At 46.8% G+C, this 24,880-nt stretch overlaps 1 protein-coding gene across 1 annotated transcript in view; it reads right to left on the reverse strand.

Moving 5' to 3' along the window:
* Positions 1-1,225: 1,225 nt before the first annotated feature.
* The window catches only part of LOC121551807 (potassium channel subfamily T member 2-like), a gene marked incomplete at its 5' end in the record, with an annotated part of 58,065 nt that continues 34,410 nt past the window's right edge, over positions 1,226-24,880 (reverse strand). The window contains 16 exons of the mRNA XM_045218904.1: positions 1,226-2,644; positions 2,908-2,992; positions 3,210-3,555; positions 3,742-3,870; positions 4,520-4,603; positions 4,718-4,819; positions 7,103-7,214; positions 7,409-7,543; positions 7,819-7,890; positions 8,534-8,706; positions 8,856-8,961; positions 9,237-9,564; positions 10,269-10,525; positions 10,688-10,840; positions 11,333-11,389; positions 11,608-11,716. Of these exons, the coding sequence (XP_045074839.1) occupies positions 2,527-2,644; positions 2,908-2,992; positions 3,210-3,555; positions 3,742-3,870; positions 4,520-4,603; positions 4,718-4,819; positions 7,103-7,214; positions 7,409-7,543; positions 7,819-7,890; positions 8,534-8,706; positions 8,856-8,961; positions 9,237-9,564; positions 10,269-10,525; positions 10,688-10,840; positions 11,333-11,389; positions 11,608-11,716 (2,366 nt within the window). The remainder of the gene's footprint in view (positions 2,645-2,907; positions 2,993-3,209; positions 3,556-3,741; positions 3,871-4,519; positions 4,604-4,717; positions 4,820-7,102; positions 7,215-7,408; positions 7,544-7,818; positions 7,891-8,533; positions 8,707-8,855; positions 8,962-9,236; positions 9,565-10,268; positions 10,526-10,687; positions 10,841-11,332; positions 11,390-11,607; positions 11,717-24,880) is intronic.

A 24,880-nucleotide genomic window follows, 5' to 3' on the forward strand; every position in this document is an offset into this window, starting at 1 on the left:
CTCCAAAACAAACTACAATAATAAAAAGCATCATGAATTATGTTCAGTGTTAGGTGTTTATTCTCTAGATTTTGGGGTTTTCAAGCTTCTGTATCTGGCAGGTCACATTGAGATTTACTTCATCATTTAAAGGTAGACTCAGCGAGATGATGTTGCCACAAGCAGCACAGCAGATATTGAGATGAGCGTGATGCAAGACTTTGCTCTCACACGGTGACACAGAATATCTGCGCATGTGCACGGGTGTGCTTCACGTTGCTACAATGTGGTAACTATGGGACCAAAACAGTGGAGAAGTTTAGCCTAGTGCTTGAACGCTCCTGGTTGTTGAGGAAATTGACCCACCACTACTGTTTACTTGGTGCATCTACGTCATCTCCCTGAGTCTACCTTTAAACCTAACCTAACCTATGACCTGACCCATCACATTATACATTACTGCCCCACAGTGGCAAGAAGTGACATCTCCAAAAACACAAAAACTATATAACACATAAATGGCTACTAGCCTTCCACACATAGGTTACTGTCTGTCCCTAACACTAAAACTTAAACTAAATAATTTAAAAACTAACTAGATTTTAAAACTAAATAAAAACTACCTGAAACTAAACTAAAAATATGAAAACACAAAACTCTAATAACCTTGCACCACTTACATGCTCACACACAAAGGTGGACATTTGCATGCACACACAGCCACAGTCACGCTCTCTCTCTCTCTCTCTCTCTCTCTCTCTCTCTCTCTCTCTCTCTCTCACTCTCACTCTCTCACACACACACACACACACGCACACACATACACACACACACATCACACACACACACACACACACACACACATACACACACACACACACACACACACACACACACACACACACACACACACACACACACACACACACACACAGAGGGGGTCTAATAACCTTGCACCACTCACAGGCGCACATGTACACATGCGCGCTCACACACACATGACGGGGGGGTCTTCCGTGAGGGCATACAATTGAGGTACATTTTAATAAATGGTTCAGCAGTGCAGGTGTGGAAATGGCTACAGCATAATGCATGAGAGACCATTTACAGCCTTTATGATGGATTACACTATAACACTTTGTGCTAAGGCAGAAATATGAAATATGAGTCTGGACAATAGAGGGCTGTGTGAGGTGAATTAACCAGGTGAAAGGCACACTGTGTCAGACCATTAGGTGATTAATATGGATAGGCAAACACCTCTATTGATATGCATAACCTTCAGAGCAGACTGGCTCCAATATAAACATATGATCACAGCAAGCGATAACTGGGGGAACAAGGAACACTGGCACCGAATAGCTTTGAAAATTCATTGGAAATCAAACTGAGCCATTGAAAGAGTAGATGTATAGCGACTTTAATATATACATATTTCCATATCTGTTGAAACGGCACTGGATGAGGGTACTGTAGTGCAGGGATGCTGAGCAGCATTCTCACCACACGGTGGCGCCACCATTTCTGCTAAACCTCTGTGGGGTTTTAGACAAAGATTCACAAGGCTTTCAAGTCCTTGGTCTCCACATGCATGACTCTCCAACATGCATGACAATAATAGAATAGCGAGCTGGTTGAGGAGATGTGGGGAAGGGTAAACGCTAACTAACTAACTAACTAACTAACTAACTAACTAACTAACTAACTAACTAACTAACAGAGACAGAAAGGCTGGCCTTGGATACTTAGAACTCTCCATAAAGATACATGAATCAGTAAACTAATATTAGCTTTGTTCAAGGGATACTCATCGACTGGGTCACTCCTTCAAGGCTTATCCCTTTCTTTCTGAAGACAGTAAATGGTGTTATAGATTATCCAGCATTAGTGCATGCCTGCTAGCTTTCTAATTGTGCCAATTGACAGGTGATCCACTGCTCTTTGGCTTCCTCTGCTGCTGGTGAGCTAAAAGATGAATGTGGGAACTGACTGAGAGATAAAGTAACAGTTCGATCAGATAAAAAGGTACAAAAAATATTTATGAAACCACAGATCAGCATACTGTTGGCTCGGCTGCAATCACCTCGAATGACCTCAAGTGTGACTCGACACACACAACCACATAGAGACAGAAAAATAACAGTCATTTGGAAATGTGTTCCTTTGGCTGTCCAGATAGAAATTGGCAGTGTCTGGCTCATAACATACATACAGTACATGCACATACATAAATACAAATACAAGTTCATTAAATGCACTTCTGTGTCCTCAGCTCTCCACTTCAAAAATGAAATGGGGCATAAATAAAACAAATCAGCTTGTAGAAAAGGTCCATGCATCTGAGAGTCTTCGGAAATAAACAATTAAGTGATAGCTGTGACTGTATGTTCAGAGTAGATGTGTCCTTCCATATAGTATCTCTCTCTCTCTCTCTCTCTCTCTCTCTCTCTCTCTCTCTCCTCTCTCTCTCTCTCTCCTCTCTCTCTCTCTCTCTCTCTCTCTCTCTCTCCCCCCTCCCACTATGCTGCTGAGTTCCGTTGTCTACGCTCACAAATGGGTGCTGTTCTGTGTGTCGAACCTGTGGCCCTCGGAGCGGCTGTTGCTAGTCTTCCTACCGCCCCCCTGGTTAGGCAACAGAGACAGAGGGTCTGGCCTGATCAGGTACCTGGACATGGGACACACACCAAGACAGATGAATAATACATTTAAGAAATGCTTATAAATTCTTATATTAAGTTATACACCATTATAAACCATTATACCTGCAGGCTTTTTTAGGAAGTGTTACCCACTTATCTTTAATGATTTCCTCCTGAGTGAATGTGCAAGACTTAATTTAAGTTGGACCAGTATATTGAGGGAAATTGTGTGAAATTGATTGCTGATGATGTGTGATTTGACTGAGCCATCAGGATATTGTGTACTCACACCACATCATGCAGCTCCAGCCTGGTGTCAGGAGAGGGGTTGATGAGGATGTAAGACAACCTGTTGCCCTGGTCCGTCATCCCGTCTGACACAGGAAGTACACACCACAAGACAGGAAATAAACATGCCATGTCACAAGAACTCAAATGATACCAATTAAGTTGTTTCTTAGTAATGTTGATAAATAAATTGTGGAGGAAAACACAAAGCTATGAGCAAACTGTTCTATTGCATTAGGCAGGCGCAGTGCAGTGCTACATGACCACACATCCACCCCTCAGAACATATCCAACAGTACTCACTGAATCCGGTGGGTGAGAGGCCTAGGTGTTTCATACGCGTGCGGACCAGAGCGTTGAGCTCCTGTCTCTCAGAGCGTCTGAACAGGGTTAATCTCTGCTGGCTGATCCTCTCCGCAGCGCTCCCTGTGCCCCCCTTCGACCCACTGGGCCCCCGACCCCCCTTCCTGCTCAGCCTTCTGGCCCACTGCATACTCTTCCGCCGGAGGAGGGGGTGGTCCGAGGAGTGGGAGGAAGAGGAGGGGGGCTCGGAGGAGGTGGAGTTGCGGTGGGGACCCCTCCGGGACAGCAGGGGCTCCCTGGGCTCTCTGGTGTCCTCATAGTCCTCCACTGTGATGGACACCTGGGACTGAGAGAGACACACACACACAGCTCAGACCAATATCAAGCAGCAGCTGTTTCTATTGTGAGTTGTTATTGAGTGAGTTGAGTTTTTATTTTGGGTGTTGATGTTTTATCACTAAAACGTCATGATGATGTACTGCTTGGTGTCATTGATTCCTGTAAATTATGATCTTTCTTTCCAGACAGGTACCTCAGAGACTGGTAGCTTTTGTGCTTCAGTGCGGTAGATGCCGATGGGGATGTCACCAGTGGAGGAGCACAGTTTCTGGTAGAGTCGACCATAGGTGCGGATCCACAGGTCCTCCTCAGTGATCTTCATCTATGAGAGCCCAAACACCCCACCTTCATCATCTTCCGTACCAGGCAGCTACACTAATAACCCTTCAACCTCAGTACCAGGCAGCTACACTAATAACCCTTCAACCTCAGTACCAGGCAGCTACATTAATGTCCCTTCAACCTCAGTATCAGGCAGCAACACTAATGTCCCTTCAACCTCAGTACCAGGCAGCAACACTAATGTCCCTTCAACCTCAGTATCAGGCAGCAACACTAATGTCCCTTCAACCTCAGTACCAGGCAGCTACACTAATGACCCTTCAACCTCAGTCCCAGGCAGCTACACTAATGTCCCTTCAACCTCAGTACCAGGCAGCAACACTAATGTCCCTTCAACCTCAGTACTAGGCAGCAACACTAATGTCCCTTCAACCTCAGTATCAGGCAGCAACACTAATGTCCCTTCAACCTCAGTTCCAGGCAGCAACACTAATGTCCCTTCAACCTCAGTACCAGGCAGCTACACTAATGTCCCTTCAACCTCAGTCCCAGGCAGCTACACTAATGTCCCTTCAACCTCAGTACCAGGCAGCTACACTAATGTCCCTTCAACCTCAGTACCAGGCAGCAACACTAATGTCCCTTCAACCTCAGTACCATCTAAGCAGGGCTGTATACTGTATACTCACAGCACAGAGGAAGCCTGAGCCAGGCATGGAGTCTAGTCCCAGCAACAGTCTTGTGATGGAAATCATGTAATCCTTCACAAAGGACTGGTGGGAACAAACAACAGAGGGTCATTGATCAATAAAGGGGCAATACAAATATTGTAGACTGAGTTTTGAGATATGGAGCGTTGCTGTGCTGGCGTGAGAATTTGGACTAACCTGATACAGTAGAGTATCCAGCATGCTGACACTGAACACCTTCCCCGCAGCGAAGGGTAGACGAAACATGAAGACCAGGTTGGAGCCCCCCTCTCTCTCTTTCTATAAGATTTCCATACACAGGAAGAAGGAAACAGGGAGAGCGAGCGATAGGGAGAGAGAGACAGGGAGAGAGAGACAGGGAGAGAGAGAGACAGGGAGAGAGAGAGACAGGGAACGAGAGAGACAGGGAGCGAGAGAGACAGGGAGAGAGAGAGACAGGGAGCGAGAGAGACAGGGAGAGAGAGACAGGGAGAAAGAGAGACAGGGAGAGAGAGAGAAAGACAGGGAGAGAGAGAGACAGGGAGAGAGAGAGAGACAGGGAGAGAGAGACAGGGAGAGAGAGAGACAGGGAGAGAGAGACACGGAGAGAGAGACAGGGAGAGAGAGAGACAGGGAGAGAGAGAGACAGGGAGAGAGAGAGAGACAGGGAGAGAGAGACAGGGAGAGAGAGACAGGGAGAGAGAGAGACAGGTAGAGAGAGAAACAGGGAGAGAGAGACAGGGAGAGAGAGAGACAGGGAGAGAGAGACATGGAGAGAGAGATAGGGAGAGAGAGAGACAGGGAGAGAGACAGAGAGAGAGAGAGACAGGGAGAGAGAGAGACAGGGAGAGAGAGAGACAGGGGGAGAGAGAGACAGGGAGAGAGAGACAGGGAGAGAGAGAGACAGGGAGAGAGAGAGAAAGGGAGAGAGAGAGAAAGGGAGAGAGAGAGACGAGAGAGAGTGACAGGGAGAGAGAGAGACAGGGAGAGAAAGAGACAGGGAGAGAAAGAGACAGGGAGAGAGTGACAGGGAGAGAGAGAGAGAGTGACAGGAAGAGAGAGAGAGACAGGGAGAGAGAGAGACAGGGAGAGAGAGAGAGACGAGAGAGAGCGCCAGGAAGAGAGAGAGAGACAGGGAAAGAGAGAGACAGGGAGAGAGAGAAACAGAGAAACAGGGAGAGACAGACAGGGAGAGAGAGAGACAGGAAGAGAGAGAGAGACAGGGAAAGAGAGAGACAGGGAGAGAGAGACAGGGAGAGAGAGACAGGGAGAGAGCGAGACAGTGAGAGAGAGAGACAGGGAGCGAGAGAAACAGGGAGCGAGAGAGACAGGGAGCGAGAGAGACAGGGAGAGAGAGACAGGGAGAGAGAGAGACAGGGAGAGAGAGACAGGGAGAGAGAGAGACAGGGAGAGAGAGACAGGGAGAGAGAGAGACAGGGAGAGAGAGACAGGGAGAGAGAGTGACAGGGAGAGAGAGAGACAGGGAGAGAGAGACACGGAGAGAGAGACAGGGAGAGAGAGAGACAGGGAGAGAGAGAGACAGGGAGAGAGAGAGACAGGGAGAGAGAGACAGGGAGAGAGAGACATGGAGAGAGAGAGACAGGGAGAGAGAGAAACAGGGAGAGAGAGACAGGGAGAGAGAGAGACAGGGAGAGAGAGACATGGAGAGAGAGACAGGGAGAGAGAGAGACAGGGAGAGAGACAGAGAGAGAGAGAGACAGGGAGAGAGAGAGACAGTGAGAGAGAGAGACAGGGAGAGAGAGAGACAGGGAGAGAGAGAGACAGGGAGAGAGAGACAGGGAGAGAGAGAGAGACAGGGAGAGAAAGAGAAAGGGAGAGAGAGAGAGACAGGGAGAGAGAGAGAAAGGGAGAGAGAGAGAAAGGGAGAGAGAGAGAAAGGGAGAGAGAGAGACGAGAGAGAGTGACAGGGAGAGAGAGAGACAGGGAGAGAGAGACAGGGAGAGAGAGAGACAGGGAGAGAGACGAGAGAGAGCGACAGGGAGAGAGAGCGACAAGGAGAGAGAGAGACAGGGAGAGAGAGACAGGGAGAGAGGGACAGGGAGAGAGAGAGAGAGACAGGGAGAGAGAGAGACAGGGAGAGAGAGAGACGAGAGAGCGACAGGGAGAGAGAGAGAGACGCGGGGAGAGAGAGACAGGGAGAGAGAGACAGGGAGAGAGAGAGACAGGGAGAGAGAAAGACAGGGAGAGAGAGACAAGGAGAGAGAGACAGGGAGAGAGAGCGACAGGGAGAGAGAGAGACGGGGAGAGAGAGAGACAGGGAGAGAGAGAGACAGGGAGAGAGAGAGACAGGGAGAGAGAGTGAAAGGGCGAGAGAGAGACAGGGAGCGAGAGACAGGGAGAGAGAGAGACAGGGAGAGAGAGACAGGGAGAGAGAGAGACAGGGAGAGAGAGAGACAGGGAGAGAGAGACAGGGAGAGAGAGACAGGGAGAGAGAGGGGGAAATGGAAAAGCATTACAATAATGGAGTACCACTTCCTTTTGACTTTCCAACATGACCCATCATTAGATGGTCTGACTAGGATGGTCCGACTCATCAGAGAGAGTACGATAATACAATGTTACCTTCTCCAGCTTGGAGAGAGCCAGGGAGTAATGGTCTTTGACTTTGAACTGCATGAAGCGCATGTTGGCTGGATGGGTGAGCTCAGTAATGATGCTGAGGGCTGGGAACAGTCTGGGAGGACAGAGGAAAGAGACACAATCAAGAATGCTTTCTGAATGCATATATCTATGAATGCACACGAACAACTTAACCGTGTGTAGACTGTACACAGGAATGTTGGATTCTGCAAGATGGTATGGTTGGGTATGGTTGTGTGAAGGATGTGTAATGGTTGTGTAATGGTTGTGTATGATTGAGCAGCCAACCTAAAGAGGGTCTGGACGTTGACTATGGTCTTGGCGTCTGCCATGTAGTCCTCCTCAGCAATCATGGAGCTCTCTTTGTCAACCACCACCATGGTGTCAGCAAACGTCACTCCACAACGCAGCAGACTGTCCAGGCTAGAGGGGGAGAGAGAGAAGGGGAGAGAGAAAGAGAGAGAGAGAGATAGAGAAAGATTGGAACAGAACTGATGCTGTGGATATACAGAGAAATAGCAGTGAGCAGAGAGCGGGAATGACAAACTAATGCAATACACAGTACAAAACAAAGTCAATCCATATACAGCGTCAGGGGAATGTAGCTGCTACATATGAATTAGCAGCAGAGAAAAATAAGTAGGAGTGAAAAGCAAAGCAGAGTGATGCCATGAGGGTACTGAGGAGGATTATCTTACTTGTCAATGGAGCCCACTGTGTAGAACACCATGGGGAACCAGCAGATAGCCTCCAGGAAGTCTGGCTCAGGTCTGAATCAATCACAACACATATGGATTACATACAGCACAAACGTATAGCTACCATAACAAACAGACAGGCTCCCTGCAATGGAAGAGATAGAGAAGTAGCCTGAGTCCCAGATCTGTTTGTGCTGTCTTGCCAACTCCTGTAACTCCCATTATCTCTTATGATGGTCCTATGCTATTATTTTTATTATTATTGTCATGCGCCAATCACCATAGGAGTTGGCAAGACAGCACAAACAGATCTGTGACACAGGCTACTAGAGAACCCCCAATCAGCAAGAGAAATATAAAGTCTGGCTGCTGTGTGCAGAGAACAGTGGGATTGCAAACCACTACACGGCCATGACTCAGCTTTTTATTGGCCTTTTATTGGATTCCACTTTAATATGCCCATATTGGGGTTGCGCACCTGGAGAAACCACAGTTATATTTCATATTATGCGCACAGTGCACTGCAGAGTGCACATAAACTCTTGAAACATAGACATTTTCATACAGTAAATTCTGTTAATGGAAATCTTAAAATGAGACCAATGAGACGGCCCCTTCTTTATGCTCCACCTGCAGTGTGATCACACCATAGAGACTTACAATGTTCTAGATCTATTATTCTATGGTTTCCTGCAGTGTGTCTGTTTCCACTCACATGGTCTCCAGTAGCAGCACAATGGGGTTGAGCTCTTTCCTGGGGCGGTAGTAAGCCCTCAGGGGCGCGATAAAGTTGTATAGGCCGTTTCCTGCACTCTCCGCCGACACGATGATCAGCTTGTTCTTAAAGCCGTAGGACCGAGCGTCCTCGAACGGGATGTGGTGGCAGGCCTATAGGAGAGGGAGATATCACCGAAAATGAATTGTAATGGATTACATGAAGTTCATCATCATCATCATCATCATCAAAGAGGAGGTAGGTAGAGAGGTAGGATGGTTCTAGTTGAGGGTAAGTAAGCCAGAAGTAGACTGATTCCCACCTTGTCCAGGCGCAGGCAGCAGAAGGCCATTTTTTCCTGCAGCAGGTGACACAAGGCAGGGGAACTGCCAATGTACGGAGAGTTCAGCGGGTACCCCTTCACCCACCTGCCACATGCACGCACGCACGCACGCGCATGCACGCACACACACACACACACACACACACACACACACACACACACACACACACACACACACACACACACACACACACACACACACACACACACACACACACACACACACACACACACACACACACAAAGACAGACAGAAACACACAAACACATTTACACCTGGGTCTGAGGACACAACATAGCAGGACTCAAATAAACTAATTCAAACACACATTAGACCTCCGGCAATTCCTAAACACTTACTGGCAGTGTCCAACCCCCCACTGGCCCTTCTCATCTCCGTCCCCCTCCTCCTTCCCTTCGTCCCCGCCCTCGTCCTCTGATTGGTCCCCCAGCAGGTCGAAGGTTGCTGAGTTGACCCCGTCCACCAGCTCCAGGACAGGGGCGATGCTGTGGCGTCTCTCCTCAGCAGAGTCTGCTGTGGCTGGGAGGGCCAGGGTGTTAGCGCCCCCCAGCCCCCCCTCTACCCGGCTGGCCCTGCCACCTCCCCCACTGCCCATGGTCATACCCCCCGGGCCCTGGCCCTCTGGGCTGCTATCACTGGAGTCCTGCAGGTCAATGGCCACTGTGCCTACGGGGGACAGAGGACACATACAATCACACATACTGTCAATGACCAGTCCACACCCTTAGTAGAAAACAGTTATAGCACTGTCCTGTCCATACAAGCACAGGCTAAAGTGAAAATGTGCCCTATAACAAACACAGATACAGATGCAAATTAAGCACAAAGGGCAAGCACAGATCCAGAATCAGTACTATTTGGCTTTGTGAGAGTACCAATGTGCTGTGACTGGGAGTATCATTGTTCTCTCACAAAGCCAAATAGTACTGATTCTGGATCTGTGCTTGCCCTTTGTGCTATGTTTGCATCCTTGTCTGTGTTTGTTCTAGGGCACGTTTTTACTTTCAATCTTTGAGAACCAGAAGTCCCAGTGCTCCCCACCAGGTGGTGTGGTTGTAAAACATCTCTAAAACAAAAGGAAACCTAAATGCCAGATACATTTACAACTGACATTTCACTCAGTTGGCAGATGCTCTTATCACCAGAGACATACAATCATATACTGTTTTATTCCTCATACAACTGTTAGGCTTCTTACATCTGCCTATTGTGGATCTAAATGTAAAACATATCTGTGCCTAATCTGTGCCATGTACATGGATCAGGAAATCTTCATAGTGGTGATGACAGTGAGTCAGAATTGTATATTAAGAAACATTATGCTAGACAAAGGATCTGAGTTTAACTGTGTCTCAGTGAGACTGACTGACCCATGCTGGCGATGATGCTGTGGACAGGCAGTCTGGTGAGTCCATGGTAGATGGTCTGGGGCCCCACCCCCCTGTCACTGCCCTTGGGCCCCCCCCGCGTGGGCTCTCTGTGGCCCCTGACGAAAGCTGAGTTCTCCTCCTTGGAGATGTTGATGTAGAAGCAGGTGTCAGAGCCGCCCATGATGTGGCAGGGACCTGGGTTCAGCAGGATGTTGGCATTGTCCAACCTCCGCACTCCGATCAGACACACACCATACCTGACCGAGGAGGAGAGGATCAGACACAGGAAGTGTGTGTGTGTGTAGGTGTGTGTGGTTAAGAGCATCTGCTAAATGACTAAAATGTAAAATGTGTGTGGTGTGTGTGTGTGTGTGTCTGTGTGCGTGCGTATGCTTGTGTGTGTCTGCTTATTGACTCACTTCTTGTGTGCGTGGAAGGAGGCGAAGGTGAAACTCTTTCCCTGGTACTCCCCAAAGAACTTACTCTCCTCCAGACAAATGTGATGCACCTCATTGGCCGAGCAGCGGCGGTAGGTGCGCTGCCACTGGTCAGCCGAGCAGGCCCCGCCCTCCCTGAGACACGATCAGGGAATTAATTGGTCATGAGGGGACAGAGTTGACCTTTTAAACAGTGGTGCACACAGCTTTCCTTTCAGCATCAACCTTACATCAAAGACACTTCCCCTCAAGGCTGCAGTGTTAACGCTTTACAACCGTGTCAGAAACCAATCAAGTTTAGCCAGTACTCAGACACATGCAGGGACACAGACACTATCAGAGCAATACACATGGGCTGTGTTCACTTTGACAGCCTTTAGAAAGGATGAGTTGAGAGACAGGAGGTGAGAAAATAGAAGGGTGCGGGGCGGAACGGAGAGTGTGGCTGTGCGTGGGCGGTGATGTGAGAAGGACTGCATTACAGAAACAACTGTCGGCTGTAAATAATAAATGGACAGTTACATGGGGACAGCATGACTGACTGAGTTAATGTCACCGCACATCAGGGATACGGAAGGAGGGGGAGGGGGTTGTCGGTGGTTTAGGAGGACAGTGACACACACTGACCTGTTGAGGGGCTGGAAGGCTCCTGCACGTTGCCTGAAGGCCTCTGGGGACGCTGTTCTGAAAGGAGGGGGGGTGGGGGGGCAGCAGATAGAGGCTCATGACTGGTCTGGTTTTACTTTAGGTCAGTAGTCTATCTACCATGATTAATCTGCTGTGTACAGGTCAATGTACACAGCATCTGTTAGGTCAAAGGACATACTTCACTGCCTCTGTCTGGTACCACCCACGCCCATGGGAGAAAGTGTGTGTGTGTGTGTGTGTGTGTGTGTACTCACTGTCCTCTAGAGGAGTGGATCAATAGGGTGATGAGGGTGGAGGTAGCAGGACACACACAGTTCAGGGCCAGCATGGCATACTTAAACTCCTCTTCACAAACCACATGATCTGCAGACACAGGCAGCAAGGGACACAAAGCAGTAACACTCAGTATACTGTAGTGGATGTGTCTTCACAGGTACAGTGGGGAAAAAAAGTATTTAGTCAGCCACCAATTGTGCAAGTTCTCCCACTTAAAAAGATGAGAGATGCCTGTAATTTTCATCATAGGTACACGTCAACTATGACAGACAAATTGAGGGAAAAAAATCCAGAAAATCACATCGTAGGATTTTTAATGAATTTATTTGCAAATTATGGTGGAAAATAAGTATTTGGTCACCTACAAACAAGCAAGATTTCTGGCTCTCACAGACCTGTAACTTCTTCTTTAAGAGGCTCCTCTGTCCTCCACTCGTTACCTGTATTAATGGCACCTGTTTGAACTTGTTATCAGTTTAAAAGACACCTGTCCACAACCTCAAACAGTCACACTCCAAACTCCACTATGGCCAAGACCAAAGAGCTGTCAAAGGACACCAGAAACAAAATTGTAGACCTGCACCAGGCTGGGAAGACTGAATCTGCAATAGGTAAGCAGCTTGGTTTGAAGAAATCAACTGTGGGAGCAATTATTAGGAAATGGAAGACATACAAGACCACTGATAATCTCCCTCGATCTGGGGCTCCACGCAAGATCTCACCCCTTGGGGTCAAAATGATCACAAGAACGGTGAGCAAAAATCCCAGAACCACACGGGGGACCTAGTGAATGACCTGCAGAGAGCTGGGACCAAAGTAACAAAGCCTACCATCAGTAACACACTACGCCGCCAGGGACTCAAATCCTGCAGTGCAAGACGTGTCCCCCTGCTTAAGCCAGTACATGTCCAGGCCCGTCTGAAGTGCATTTGGATGATCCAGAAGAGGATTGGGAGAATGTCATATGGTCAGATGAAACCAAAATATAACTTTTTGGTAAAAACTCAACTCGTTGTGTTTGGAGGACAAAGAATGCTGAGTTGCATCCAAAGAACACCATACCTACTGTGAAGCATGGGGGTGGAAACATCATGCTTTGGGGCTGTTTTTCTGCAAAGGGACCAGGACGACTGATCCGTGTAAAGGAAAGAATGAATGGGGCCATGTATCGTGAGATTTTGAGTGAAAACCTCCTTCCATCAGCAAGGGCATTGAAGATGAAATGTGGCTGAGTCTTTCAGCATGACAATGATCCCAAACACACCGCCCGGGCAACGAAGGAGTGGCTTCGTAAGAAGCATTTCAAGGTCCTGGAGTGGCCTAGCCAGTCTCCAGATCTCAACCCCATAGAAAATCTTTGGAGGGAGTTGAAAGTCTGTGTTGCCCAGCGACAGCCTCAAAACATCACTGCTCTAGAGGAGATCTGCATGGAGGAATGGGCCAAAATACCAGAAACAGTGTGTGAAAACCTTGTGAAGATTTACAGAAAACGTTTGACCTGTGTCATTGCCAACAAAGGGTATATAACAAAGTATTGAGAAACTTTTGTTATTGACCAAATACTTATTTTCCACCATCATTTGCAAATAAATTCATTAAAAATCCTACAATGTGATTTTCTGGATAATTTTTTCTCATTTTGCCTGTCATAGTTGACGTGTACCTATGATGAAAATTACAGGCCTCTCTCATCTTTTTAAGTGGGAGAACTTGCACAATTGGTGGCTGACTAAATACTTTTTTTCCCCACTGTAGGTAGTGGGACAAACATGCTCTGTCTCCTTGCCTCCTTGATCCAAGTCTCAGTGCATTGAATAATGCACATGGACTAGGATGGAATCCGGAGTAAATAGGTTCTGCTGTACCTGTGTGCAAGAGTGACTGCATGTCTTTGTGTGTCTGTCTGATAATGTGTCTGTCTGATAATGTGTCTGTCTGATAATGTGTCTGTCTGATAATGTGTCTGTGTGTGTGCCTTTGTGTGTGCCTGTGAGAATGTAGGTGTGTAAGTCCATGTGAATGTGTGTGTGTGTGTGTGTGTGTGTGTGTGTGTGTGTGTGTGTGTGTGTGAGTGTGTGTGTGTGCATATGTGCATGTGTGTGTGGCATCTAGAATGTGTGTGTATGGATTTTTGTCAGCCCCTAAAGCCACCCTATTAGTGCAGGTGCATCCCAAAGGCTTTGGTAATTGATATGTTAGTCAGAGACTGAGATGAAGTCAGGCCTGTTAGCTCAGTGTAAACGCAGTGGTTTATGCAGAACACTAATTAAGTCTGATGGAATTAAAACATCTTCATTAATCTCAACATAGCACACCCAGATGCTCCCTCCCTCCGTCTATCAAGATGGCTGCATCAGGTGAATCTACACTATGATTTAATCAGACATATTATTATTATTATTATTATTATTAACTCAATGGCACAACAGGATGCAATTAGCAGAGATAAATAAATATGCATTCTTCAAATAGACAGTCAACTACCTGTCATGTCAGATTATCTTCTCTTCTCCTCCTCGGGGCATTGTCTCTTTTTACCCCTTCACTTTATATTATGGGTTGTTTTTAACCCCTTCACTTTATATTATGGGTTGTTTTTACCCCTTCATTCTGGGTTGTTTTTACCTCTTCAGTTTATATTCTGGGTTGTTTTTCCCTTCAGTTTATATTCTGGGTTGTTTTTGTATTTCTTTGTTCTATATCTTATTTTGGGGTTAAGGGGACCTGGCAACACCCCTGCAGTGCAGTGTCTTATTAAAGGACCTTTCACACTCTCACACACTTAACAAAGGCCTGGGAGGGAGGGAGAAAACGGAATGAGTCTGAACAAACACAGATAACACCCATCACTCCTCCTTCACTGCTCCTGCCTTGTCTGTTTCTCTTGTTTTTCTGCTACCTTCTCTCTCATCTCTTTGTGACGATAGAGTTACGGCCAATGAAATGAGGCTCAGGGAGCAGCCATTTTCCATGCTGTGTAATTCTTGATTACATTATATGCTGTGATCAGTGGACAAACATGATTAGGGGTACAGTGTTTGGTACAAATGAGATCTTGGCCTTAAATGCCTAGATGCGCTTTGCATGTTGATAGTCGACAGAAACGTCAGTAGCTAGAATTGGCCAGCCCCGCCTCTCGTGCCTCAGGAGGATGTTAGTAGCTAGTAAACACTTAAAAGCAATGGGACACAGATTGTTTCTGTCTAGAAGCTTTACTTCCATTAGACTCACCAACAGAGAGGAAACTGTTGTTGATGATGATAATATTTTTTATAAATGATAGGCATAGCGGGATAGAAAGAATGTATGGATCGTAATATGTACCCAAATGAAAAAATACTATAGTATTCACTGTAGTGTTTTTGCAGACTTTACTGTGGTATTCAATATAATAAATACTGCAGTGAACACTAGTATTTACTATAGTTTTGCAGATATGACTGTAGTATACTGTAGTATTTACAGTTTAGTATAGTATAAATACTGTAGTATGAAAAAAATTGTGGTTATTATTATAGTAATTACTGTAGTGTTTTTGTGGACTGTAGAATACTATAGTAATTACTATAGTATTCTACAGTATACTACAACATTCTATAGTAAGTACTATACATGATCGAGGTATACTACTGTGTCTAGTATAGTATTCTACAGTATACTACAGTTTTCTACAGAATTCTATAGTAAGTACTGTAGTATTCTGGGTAATAAATCATGACAGCTTATTTTCTTTCAGATCAAATCATCGGTACCCTGTTAGCTTTGTGTTCCTATCAATGCTCCTACAGCAGAGAATAGAAGAAAATGACTCAGATCATTGATCAATCACAGCCCCCTAAAGGCTCTAGCCTTTTGTGGGTCCTGAGCGAGATTTGGTTGGGGGGCCGCCCGCCTCGCAGCAAAACATTTTAGTGGCCCCTCCCTTAACGTTGGAGAGAAATTTACATTTTAAAGTAAAACTTTGCAATTTTATAAAACATTTCATGCAATTCTTTTTCCATGGGGCAGAGATGTTATTTTGCAGTTTAACAGCAGATTTTCTGCAATTCTACCATTTTTGCCATGGGGTGGAGAGACATTTTTGAGGTTTTAAAGCTAATTTCCTACAATTCTACACATTTTGTAATGACTTATGCCATGTTAATATGATATCTGAGTGAGTGAGACTAACAAAACCAATGGGGGCCTCCTGGAGGTCAGGGCCTCTGGGAATGTGCCCTGTGTGCCCGGTCGGTATTTGGCCATGATTACTACAAGTTTAGATATCTGGCAAGACTAACTACCACTCAAAAAATTATTAGCTGACATGGCTAATTGAGTGACTGTCACTGACAGACATACAGTGAGGGGAAAAAGTATTTGATCCCCTGCTGATTTTGTACATTTGCCCACTGACAAAGACATGATCAGTCTATAATTTTAATGGTAGGTTTTTTTTAACAGTGAGAGACATTTACATTTTTAGTCATTTAGCAGACGCTCTTATCCAGAGCGACTTACAGTTAGAGGAATCGAACCCACAACCCTGGCGTTGCAAACACCATGCTCTATCAACTGAGCTACATCCCTGCCGGCCATTCCCTCCCCTACCCTGGACCAATTGTGCGCCGCCCATGAGTCTCCCGGTCGCGGCCAGCTGCGACAGAGCCTGGATTCGAACCAGGATCTCTAGTGGCACAGTTAGCACTGCGATGCAGTGCCTTAGACCACTGCGCCACTCAGGAGTACAGGATAACAAGTACTTAGTACTTAGACCACTGCGCCACTCAGGAGACAGAATAACAACAAAGATATAACCTCGTGAAGTTGCAATGATCATGAGAACGGTGAGGAATCAGCCCAAAACTACACGGGAGGATCTTGTCAATGATCTCAAGGCAGCTGGGACCATAGTCACCAAGAAAACAATTGGTAACACACTACGCCGTGAAGGACTGAAATCCTGCAGCGCCCGCAAGGTCCCCCTGCTCAAGAAAGCACATATACATGCCCGTCTGAAGTTTGCCAATGAACATCTGAATGATTCAGAGGAGAACTGGGTGAAAGTGTTGTGGTCAGATGAGACCAAAATCAAGCTCTTTGGCATCAACTCAATTCGCCGTGTTTGGAGGAGGAGGAATGCTGCCTATGACCCCAAGAACACCATCCCCACCGTCAAACATGGAGGTGGAAACATTATGCTTTGGGGGTGTTTTTCTGCTAAGGGGACAGGACAACTTCACCGCATCAAAGGGACGATGGACGGGGCCATGTACCGTCAAATCTTGGGTGAGAACCATTGAAAATGGGTCGTGGATGGGTATTCCAGCATGACAATGACCCAAAACACACGGCCAAGGCAACAAAGGAGTGGCTCAAGAAGAAGCACATTAAGGTCCTGGAGTGGCCTAGCCAGTCTCCAGACCTTAATCCCATAGAAAATCTGTGGAGGGAGCTGAAGGTTCGAGTTGCCAAACGTCAGCCTCGAAACCTTAATGACTTGGAGAAGATCTGCAAAGAGGAGTGGGACAAAATCCCTCCTGAGATGTGTGCAAACCTGGTGGCCAACTACAAGAAACGTCTGACCTCTGTGATTGCCAACAAGGGTTTTGCCACCAAGTACTAAGTCATGTTTTGCAGAGGGGTCAAATACTTATTTCCCTCATTAAAATGCAAATCAATTTATAAAATTTTTGACATGCATTTGTCTGGATTTTTGTTTTGTTTTTCTGTCTCTCACTGTTCAAATAAACCTACCATTAAAATTATAGATTGATCATGTCTTCGTCAGTGGGCAAACGTACAAAATCAGCAAATACTTTTTTCCCTCACTGTAACAAGAGGAAAACTGCTGATGTACAACCAAATTTCGAAATTGCACCTTGTGTATTCTACTATTCTTACTCGCAATAGTAAGTTGAGACCCCGACTGATGTTATGTCTCTAATGCCTGGAACCGGCCCCGATCATAACAGGTCACCTTTTCTTCCCAAGGGCCAGAGCTTTGATAACAAGACCTTCTCCAGGGTTGTGCTGAGGCTCTAGAACTCCACAACCATCCCTGACGGAGTCTTCACCATCTATCAGTTCCACCTAAAAACCCACCTCTTCACCATGGCCTACCACTACCTACCCCCCCTCCCCAATACACACACACACCAGTGGAGGCTGCTGAGGGGAGGACGGCTCATAATAATGGCTGGAATGGAGTCAATGGAATGGCATGTGTTTGATGTGTTTGGTACCATTCCACCAATTCCGCTCCAGCTATTACCACAAGCCCATTCTACCCAATTAAGGTGCCACCAACCTCCTGTGACACACACACACACACACACACACACACACACACACACACACACACACACACACACACACACACACAACTCACACACACACCCACACACTCCTCACAAACACCCACACACTCTCCTCACAAACACCCACACACTCTCCTCACAAACACCCACACACTCTCCTCACAAACACCCACACTCTCTCCCACATAGACAAACTCACACAACACATCAAACTATTCCCTTTCCTTCAGCCCTTCTCCTTACTCTTTGTTTCATCGTTCTTGTTTATTTCTGGTTAGTATGGTATTGTTTTAGATTTTTGTTTCTTGTTTTAATTAATGTAAAATGACTTTGGGTCCTTGAAAAGCACTCTATAAATACCATGTATTATTATTATTATTATTATTATTATTATTATTATTATTATTATCATTATTAAAACCCCTTACACTCGTGGGAATTGGCCTATATGGATAGGGCTAAATTGAAATGTTTCTTACAGAAGAAATATGGAAATGCATAACCATGGTAGCAATTAAAAGGGAACAGTTTGGATATTATGGGAAAATTATTAGGCTAAAGGTGAGGACACTACAGTTCACCTGACACAAGACTGAATCTAAACATTGCACTGTTCATTTTATGTGCATTTTACATTTACTACATTTGTTGATAACAAAATATAAAAAAAACTCTGGATACATTCAGTAACATGATAATACTTTTTCTGGAAAATGTGGGGTATGTGCAACATACACTACCAGTCAAAAGTTTGGACACACCTCCTGATTAAAGGGTTTTTCTTTATTTTTACTATTTTTTACATTTTTGAATAATAGTGAAGACATCAAAACTATGAAATAACACATATGGAATCATGTAGTAACCAAAAAAGTGTTAAACAAATCAAAATATATTTTATATTTGAGATTCTTCAAATAGCCACCATTTGCCTTGATGACAGCTTTGCACACTCTTGGCATTCTCTCAACCAGCTTCATGAGGTAGTCACCTGGAATGCATTTCAATTAACAGGTGTGCCTTGTAAAAAGTTAATTTGTGGAATTTCTTTCCTTCTTAATGCGTTTGAGCCAATCAGTTGTGGTAGGGGGGTATACAGAAGATAGTCCTATTTGGTAAAAGACCAAGTCCATATTATGGCAAGAACAGCTCAAATAACATTTATATTTACATTTGAGTCATTTAGCAGATAAGCAAAGACAAACGAATGTCCATCATTATTTTAAGACATAAAGGACAGTCAATACGGAAAATTTCAAAAACGTTGAAGGTTTCTTCAAGTGCAGTTGCAAAAACCATCAAGTGCTATGATGAAACTGGCTCTCATGAGGACCGCCACAGGAATGGAAGACCCAGAGTTACCTCTGCTGCAGAGGATAAGTTCATTAGAGTTACCAGCCTCAGAAATTGCAGCCCAAATAAATACTTCACAGAGTTCAAGTCACAGACACATCTCAACATCAACTGTTCAGAGGGGAGGGACTGTGTGAATCAGGCCTTCATGGTCGAATTGCTCCAAAGAAACCACTATTAAAGGACACCAATAATAAGAAGAGACCTGCTTGGGCCAAGAAACATGAGCAATGGACCACGGAAATGTCCTTTGGTCTGGAGTCCAAATTGGAGATTTTTGTTTCCAACCCAAAAAAATTCAAGGCACACTTAACCAGCATGGCTACCACAGCATTCTGCAGCGATACCCCATCCCATCTGGTTTGGGCTTAGTGGGACTATAATTTGCTTTTCAACAGGACAATGACCCAACACACCTCCAGGCTGTGTAAGGGCTATTTTACCAAGAAGGAGAGTGATGGAGTGCTGCATCAGATGACCTGGCTTTCACAATCCCCTGACCTCAACCCAATTGAGATGGTTTGGGATGAGTCGGATGGCAGAGTGAATGAAAAGCAGCCAACAAGTGCTCAGCATACGTGGGAACTCCTTCAAGACTGTTGGAAAAGCATTCCAGGTGAAGCTGGTTGAGAGAATGCCAAGAGTGTGCAAAGCTGTCATCAAGGCGAAGGGTGGCTATTTGAAAAATCGCAAATCTCAAATATATTTTGATTTTTTTAACACTTTTTTGGTTACTACATGATTCCATATGTGTTATTTCATAGTTGTGATGTCTTCACTGTTATTCTACAATGTAGAAAATAGTAAAAATAAAGAAAAACCCTTGAATGAGTAGGTGTGTCCAAACTTTTGACTGGTACTGTAAGACAAAATAATTACAAGGGTTTGAGTGAGAGGACTAACTGCTGTCTTCAAGTGGCCACACACCTCTCCAGTGTGTGAACAGTTCCTAAGTAATTTCAATGCACTCAAAGAAGAGTCTTCAACTATAAGGTGCTTTTTTTTTAGCTCTCCTAGCTGTGCAGTTGAGGAACTGGAGCACGTTGGAACACAGAACTGCATCCCTGCCTTTACACAATTACTGTTGTTGTTTACGCAATCCAAAAACGGTCATTTATAAATCGCAATCTGGGTCAGGTGGGCATAATTTAAAAGCCTGTTCTATTGCCAACATGACTAGCTAAATTATAAAATACGATCTTATAGTGTTATGAGAATCATGAGTGCATTCAGATGCGTGGTCCGCGGCAAATTTTCTTCACAATACAACAAACATAGGCTCATTCTGTTCAGGACAATCCAGGGTATAACATCATGTCATCTTGTAACTGTATATCAAACATATTGATCATAAACATTGACACTGAATATTACATGAGTTCTATGATATGGAAATGTGAAGTGCACATTTGGACTCACAAGTGTTTGGCTTGACATCAAAGCAGTATTTATTATAATCCTCAACGTCTCATCTTTCAAAATAGATAGAGTCATCGTAATTTACAGCATTTCCCTTACTCAGTCAACAAGAAATGTGCAAAAGTTGCCCAATTAGCGGGAGGGATCGGGGCAACATCTTGTCACGCGCAATGCTCAAGTTCAGAACGGATGTCAGTAAAAATCCCATTCAGAGCTGTGAAGCGCAGAGCCAAAGCTCTGGCGTCATGAATAGAATGTTACTGTACAGCCACTATGTTCCAATTTAGGCACTGACAATCTTAAAGACATTTGGTATGGAGTGTTGGTCAGTGTGTGTGTGAGAGGTGTATGTGTGTGGTTCTGTGTGTATGGCTCTGTGTGTGCTAAACGTGTGTGTGTGTGTGTCTCTGTGTGAGGTGAACTCCCTTGCTGGTAGCAGATAGTAATTACTGCAGGTCTGCCCAAACAGCAACCCTAGTTAAATCAGCATGCAGTTATTGTGTGATGGTGTTTGTGAGTGACCAGGTTAATATAGCTCAGCCCACCAGGAACACACCAGGTGATTGATGTTCAACATGTGGTCATGGAAAATCAATTAACACCATGCAACCCAGTCAACCCACAAGCCAATTCTGATTCATATAAACCCCCTCTGATCCTTCCCACACAGAGAGAGCGCCTGAGTGGCAGTCTGCTCTCTCTGCGTCTCTGCATAGAGCCATCCCAACATACACTGAGTGAACACCTGCTCTTTCCATGACATAGACTGACCAGGTGAATCCAGGTGAAAGCTATGATCGCTTATTGGTGTCACTTGTTAAATCCCCTTCAGTCATGAAGGGGAGGAGACAGGTTAAAGAAGGATTTTTAAGCCTTGAGACAATTGAGACATGGATTGTGTATGTGGGTCATTCAGAGGGTGAATGGGCAAGACAAAAGGTTTAAGTGCCTTTGAATGGGGTATGGTAGGAGGTGCCAGGCACACCGGTTTGAGTGTGTCAAGAACTGCAACGCTGCTGGGTTTTTTCACGCTCAACAGTTTCCTGTGTGTATCAAGAATGGTCCACCATCCAAAGGACATCCAGCCAACTTGACACGACTGTGGGAAGCGTTGGAGTCAACATGGGCCAGCATCCCTGTGGAATGAGTCCATGCCCCCACGAATTGAGGCTGTTCTGAGAGCAAAAGGGGTGAGGGGGGGCAGGGGGGGGGTGCAACTCAATATATTAGGAAGGTGTTCCTAATGTTTTGTACAGTCAGTGTATATGATCTATTATAATAGACATTAGGCAGTTGTTAAGCTATTTGTGGGGATCAAATAAAGTCTCCTCTCTGGACTAAAACCTAATTATGACAAGTGTACCATATTACGTATTGGATCGTTAAAAGACACAGTGTTTACACTACCTTGTAGTTTACCAATAAAATGGGCGGGTGGTGAAGTAGACATACTTGGTATTCACATCTCAAAAAATATAAATGAACTTACCACAATCAATTTCAATAGAAAATTTGCAAAAATAGATAAGATTCTGCAACCATGGAGAGGTAAATACTTGTCTATTTGTCACGATCGTCGGAAGGAGGAGACCAATGCGCAGCGTTGCGAGTGAACATGATGACTTTATTAACTAAAAGCAACCACGAAGAAAACAACAAATGACGATCCGTGAAGTTCTATACTGAATACTACTAACAGCAACAAAGAAACAATAACCCACAACACAAAGTGAACTCACACAGTATAAATATGGCTCCCAATCAGAGATAACGAGCCGACAGCTGACACTCGTTACCTCCGATTGGGAGTCATACGACTAATCAAGAACAATTAACCAAACATAGAAAATGCACAACCAGAAATCCCCAACATAGAAATACACCCAAACAATGAAACTAAACAACCCTGGCTCAAATATCAAGGTCCGTGGAGCCAGAGTGTCACATTACCCCCCTAAAGGTGCGACCTCCGGGCGCACCAGCATACAGTCTCGGGGAGGGTCTGGGTAGGGCGTCTGTCCCTGGTGGCGGCTCTGGCCCAGGTCGTGGTCCCCACCCCACCTTAGTCACTATCCGCTTCCGTATTCCCTTCCTCATGACCACCCCCAACTAAACCCCACTGGATTATAGGGCGGCACCGGACTACGGGGCAGTACCGGACTAAGGGGCAGTACCTGACCAGATGGCGGATCCTGGCTGGCTGGCTCTGGCGGATCCTGGCGGGACGGCTCTGGCGGATCCTGGCGGGACGGCTCTGGCGGATCCTGGCGGGACGGCTCTGGCGGATCCAGGCTGGACGGCTCTGGCGGATCCTGGCTGGACGGCTCTGGCGGATCCTGGCTGGACGGCTCTGGCGGATCCTGGCTGGACGGCTCTGGCGGATCCTGGCTGGACGGCTCTGGCGGATCCTTGCTGGACGGCTCTGGCGGATCCTGGCTGGACGGCTCTGGCGGATCCTGGCTAGACGGTTCTGGCGGATCCTGGCTGGACAGCTCTGGCGGATCCTGGCTGGGACGGCTCTGGCGGATCCTGGCAGGACGGCTCTGGCGGATCCTGGCTGGCTGACGGATCTGGCGGATCCTGGCGGGCTGACGGATCTGGCTGCTCGTGGCTGGCTGACGGATCTGGCTGCTCATGGCTGGCTGACGGATCTGGCTGCTCGTGGCTGGCTGACGGATCTGGCTGCTCGCGGCTGGCTGAGGATCTGGCTGCTCATGGCTGGCTGACGGGTCTGGCTGCTCATGGCTGGCTGACGGGTCTGGCTGCTCATGGCTGGCTGACGGATCTGGTTGCTCATGGCTGGCTGACGGATCTGGCTGCTCATGGCTGGCTGACGGGTCTGGCTGCTCATGGCTGGCGGAAGGCTCTGGCTGATCCTGTCTGGCGGAAGGCTCTGGCTGATCCGGTCTGACGGAAGGCTCTGGCTGCTCCTGTCTGGCGGAAGGCTCTGGCTGCTCCTGTCTGGCGGAAGGCTCTGGCTGCTCCTGTCTGGCCGGAAGGCTCTGGCTGATCCTGTCTGGCGGAAGGCTCTGGCTGATCCTGTCTGGCGGAGAGCTCTAGCGGCTCCGGTCTGGCGGACGGCTCTGAAGGCTCATGGCAGACGGGCGGCTTTGCAGGCTCAGTACAGACGGGCAGTTCAGACGGCGTTGGGCAGACGGACAGTTCAGACGGCGTTGGGCAGACGGGCAGTTCAGACGGCGTTGGGCAGACGGGCAGTTCAGACGGCGTTGGGCAGCCGGGCAGTTCAGGCGCCGTTGGGCAGACGGGCAGTTCAGACGGCGTTGGGCAGACGGGCAGTTCAGACGGCGTTGGGCAGACGGGCAGTTCAGGCGCCGTTGGGCAGACGGCCAGTTCAGGCCGGCTGGCGACGCACATCGTGGACCTGGTGCGTGGAGTAGGAACAGGCCGGACCGTACCGGGAACACCCACCACTGGCCTTAACTGGGGATCAAGAACGGACCGGACCAGACTGGGAACACACTTCAGTCTCTCATGCCGTGCCACAACAACTTCCCTCCCTCTACTCGCCAATGGCTCCCGTAATCCGATAGCCCTCTCTCCTTTTCTCCCTGTGGCAGCCTCCTGCTGCCCAGGCGCCCAAGCCATGTGCCCCCCCCCAAAAATGTTTTGGGGAGTAACCACGGGCTTCCAGCCTCGACTCCGCGCTTCCTCTTCATACCACCTCCTCTCGGCTGCAGCTGCCTCCAGCTCTTCACGAGGGCGGTGATATTCCTCCTCAGACCACCTCCTCTCGGCTGCAGCTGCCTCCAGCTCTTCACGAGGGCGATGATGTTCCTCCGGTTGTGCCCAAGGACCCTTTCCAGCCCGAATCTCCTCCCATGTCCAAAAGTCCTTAGGAGGCATCCATAACTCCTGTGTCCAGACCCCTTGCTCCTGGACGCGCTGCTTGGTCCTTTTTTGGTGGGTTATTCTGTCACGATCGTCTAAGGAAGCGGACCAATGCGCAGCGTTGCGAGTGAACATGATGACTTTATTAACTTAAAGCAACCACGAAGAAAACAACAAATGACGATCCGTGAAGTTCTATACTGAATACTACTAACAGCAACAAAGAAACAATAACCCACAACACAAAGTGAACTCACACAGTATAAATATGGCTCCCAATCAGAGATAACGAGCCGACAGCTGACACTCGTTACCTCCGATTGGGAGTCAT

The sequence above is a fragment of the Coregonus clupeaformis genome, unplaced genomic scaffold, assembly GCF_020615455.1.
Source record: "Coregonus clupeaformis isolate EN_2021a unplaced genomic scaffold, ASM2061545v1 scaf1894, whole genome shotgun sequence".
Lineage (NCBI taxonomy): Eukaryota > Metazoa > Chordata > Actinopteri > Salmoniformes > Salmonidae > Coregonus > Coregonus clupeaformis.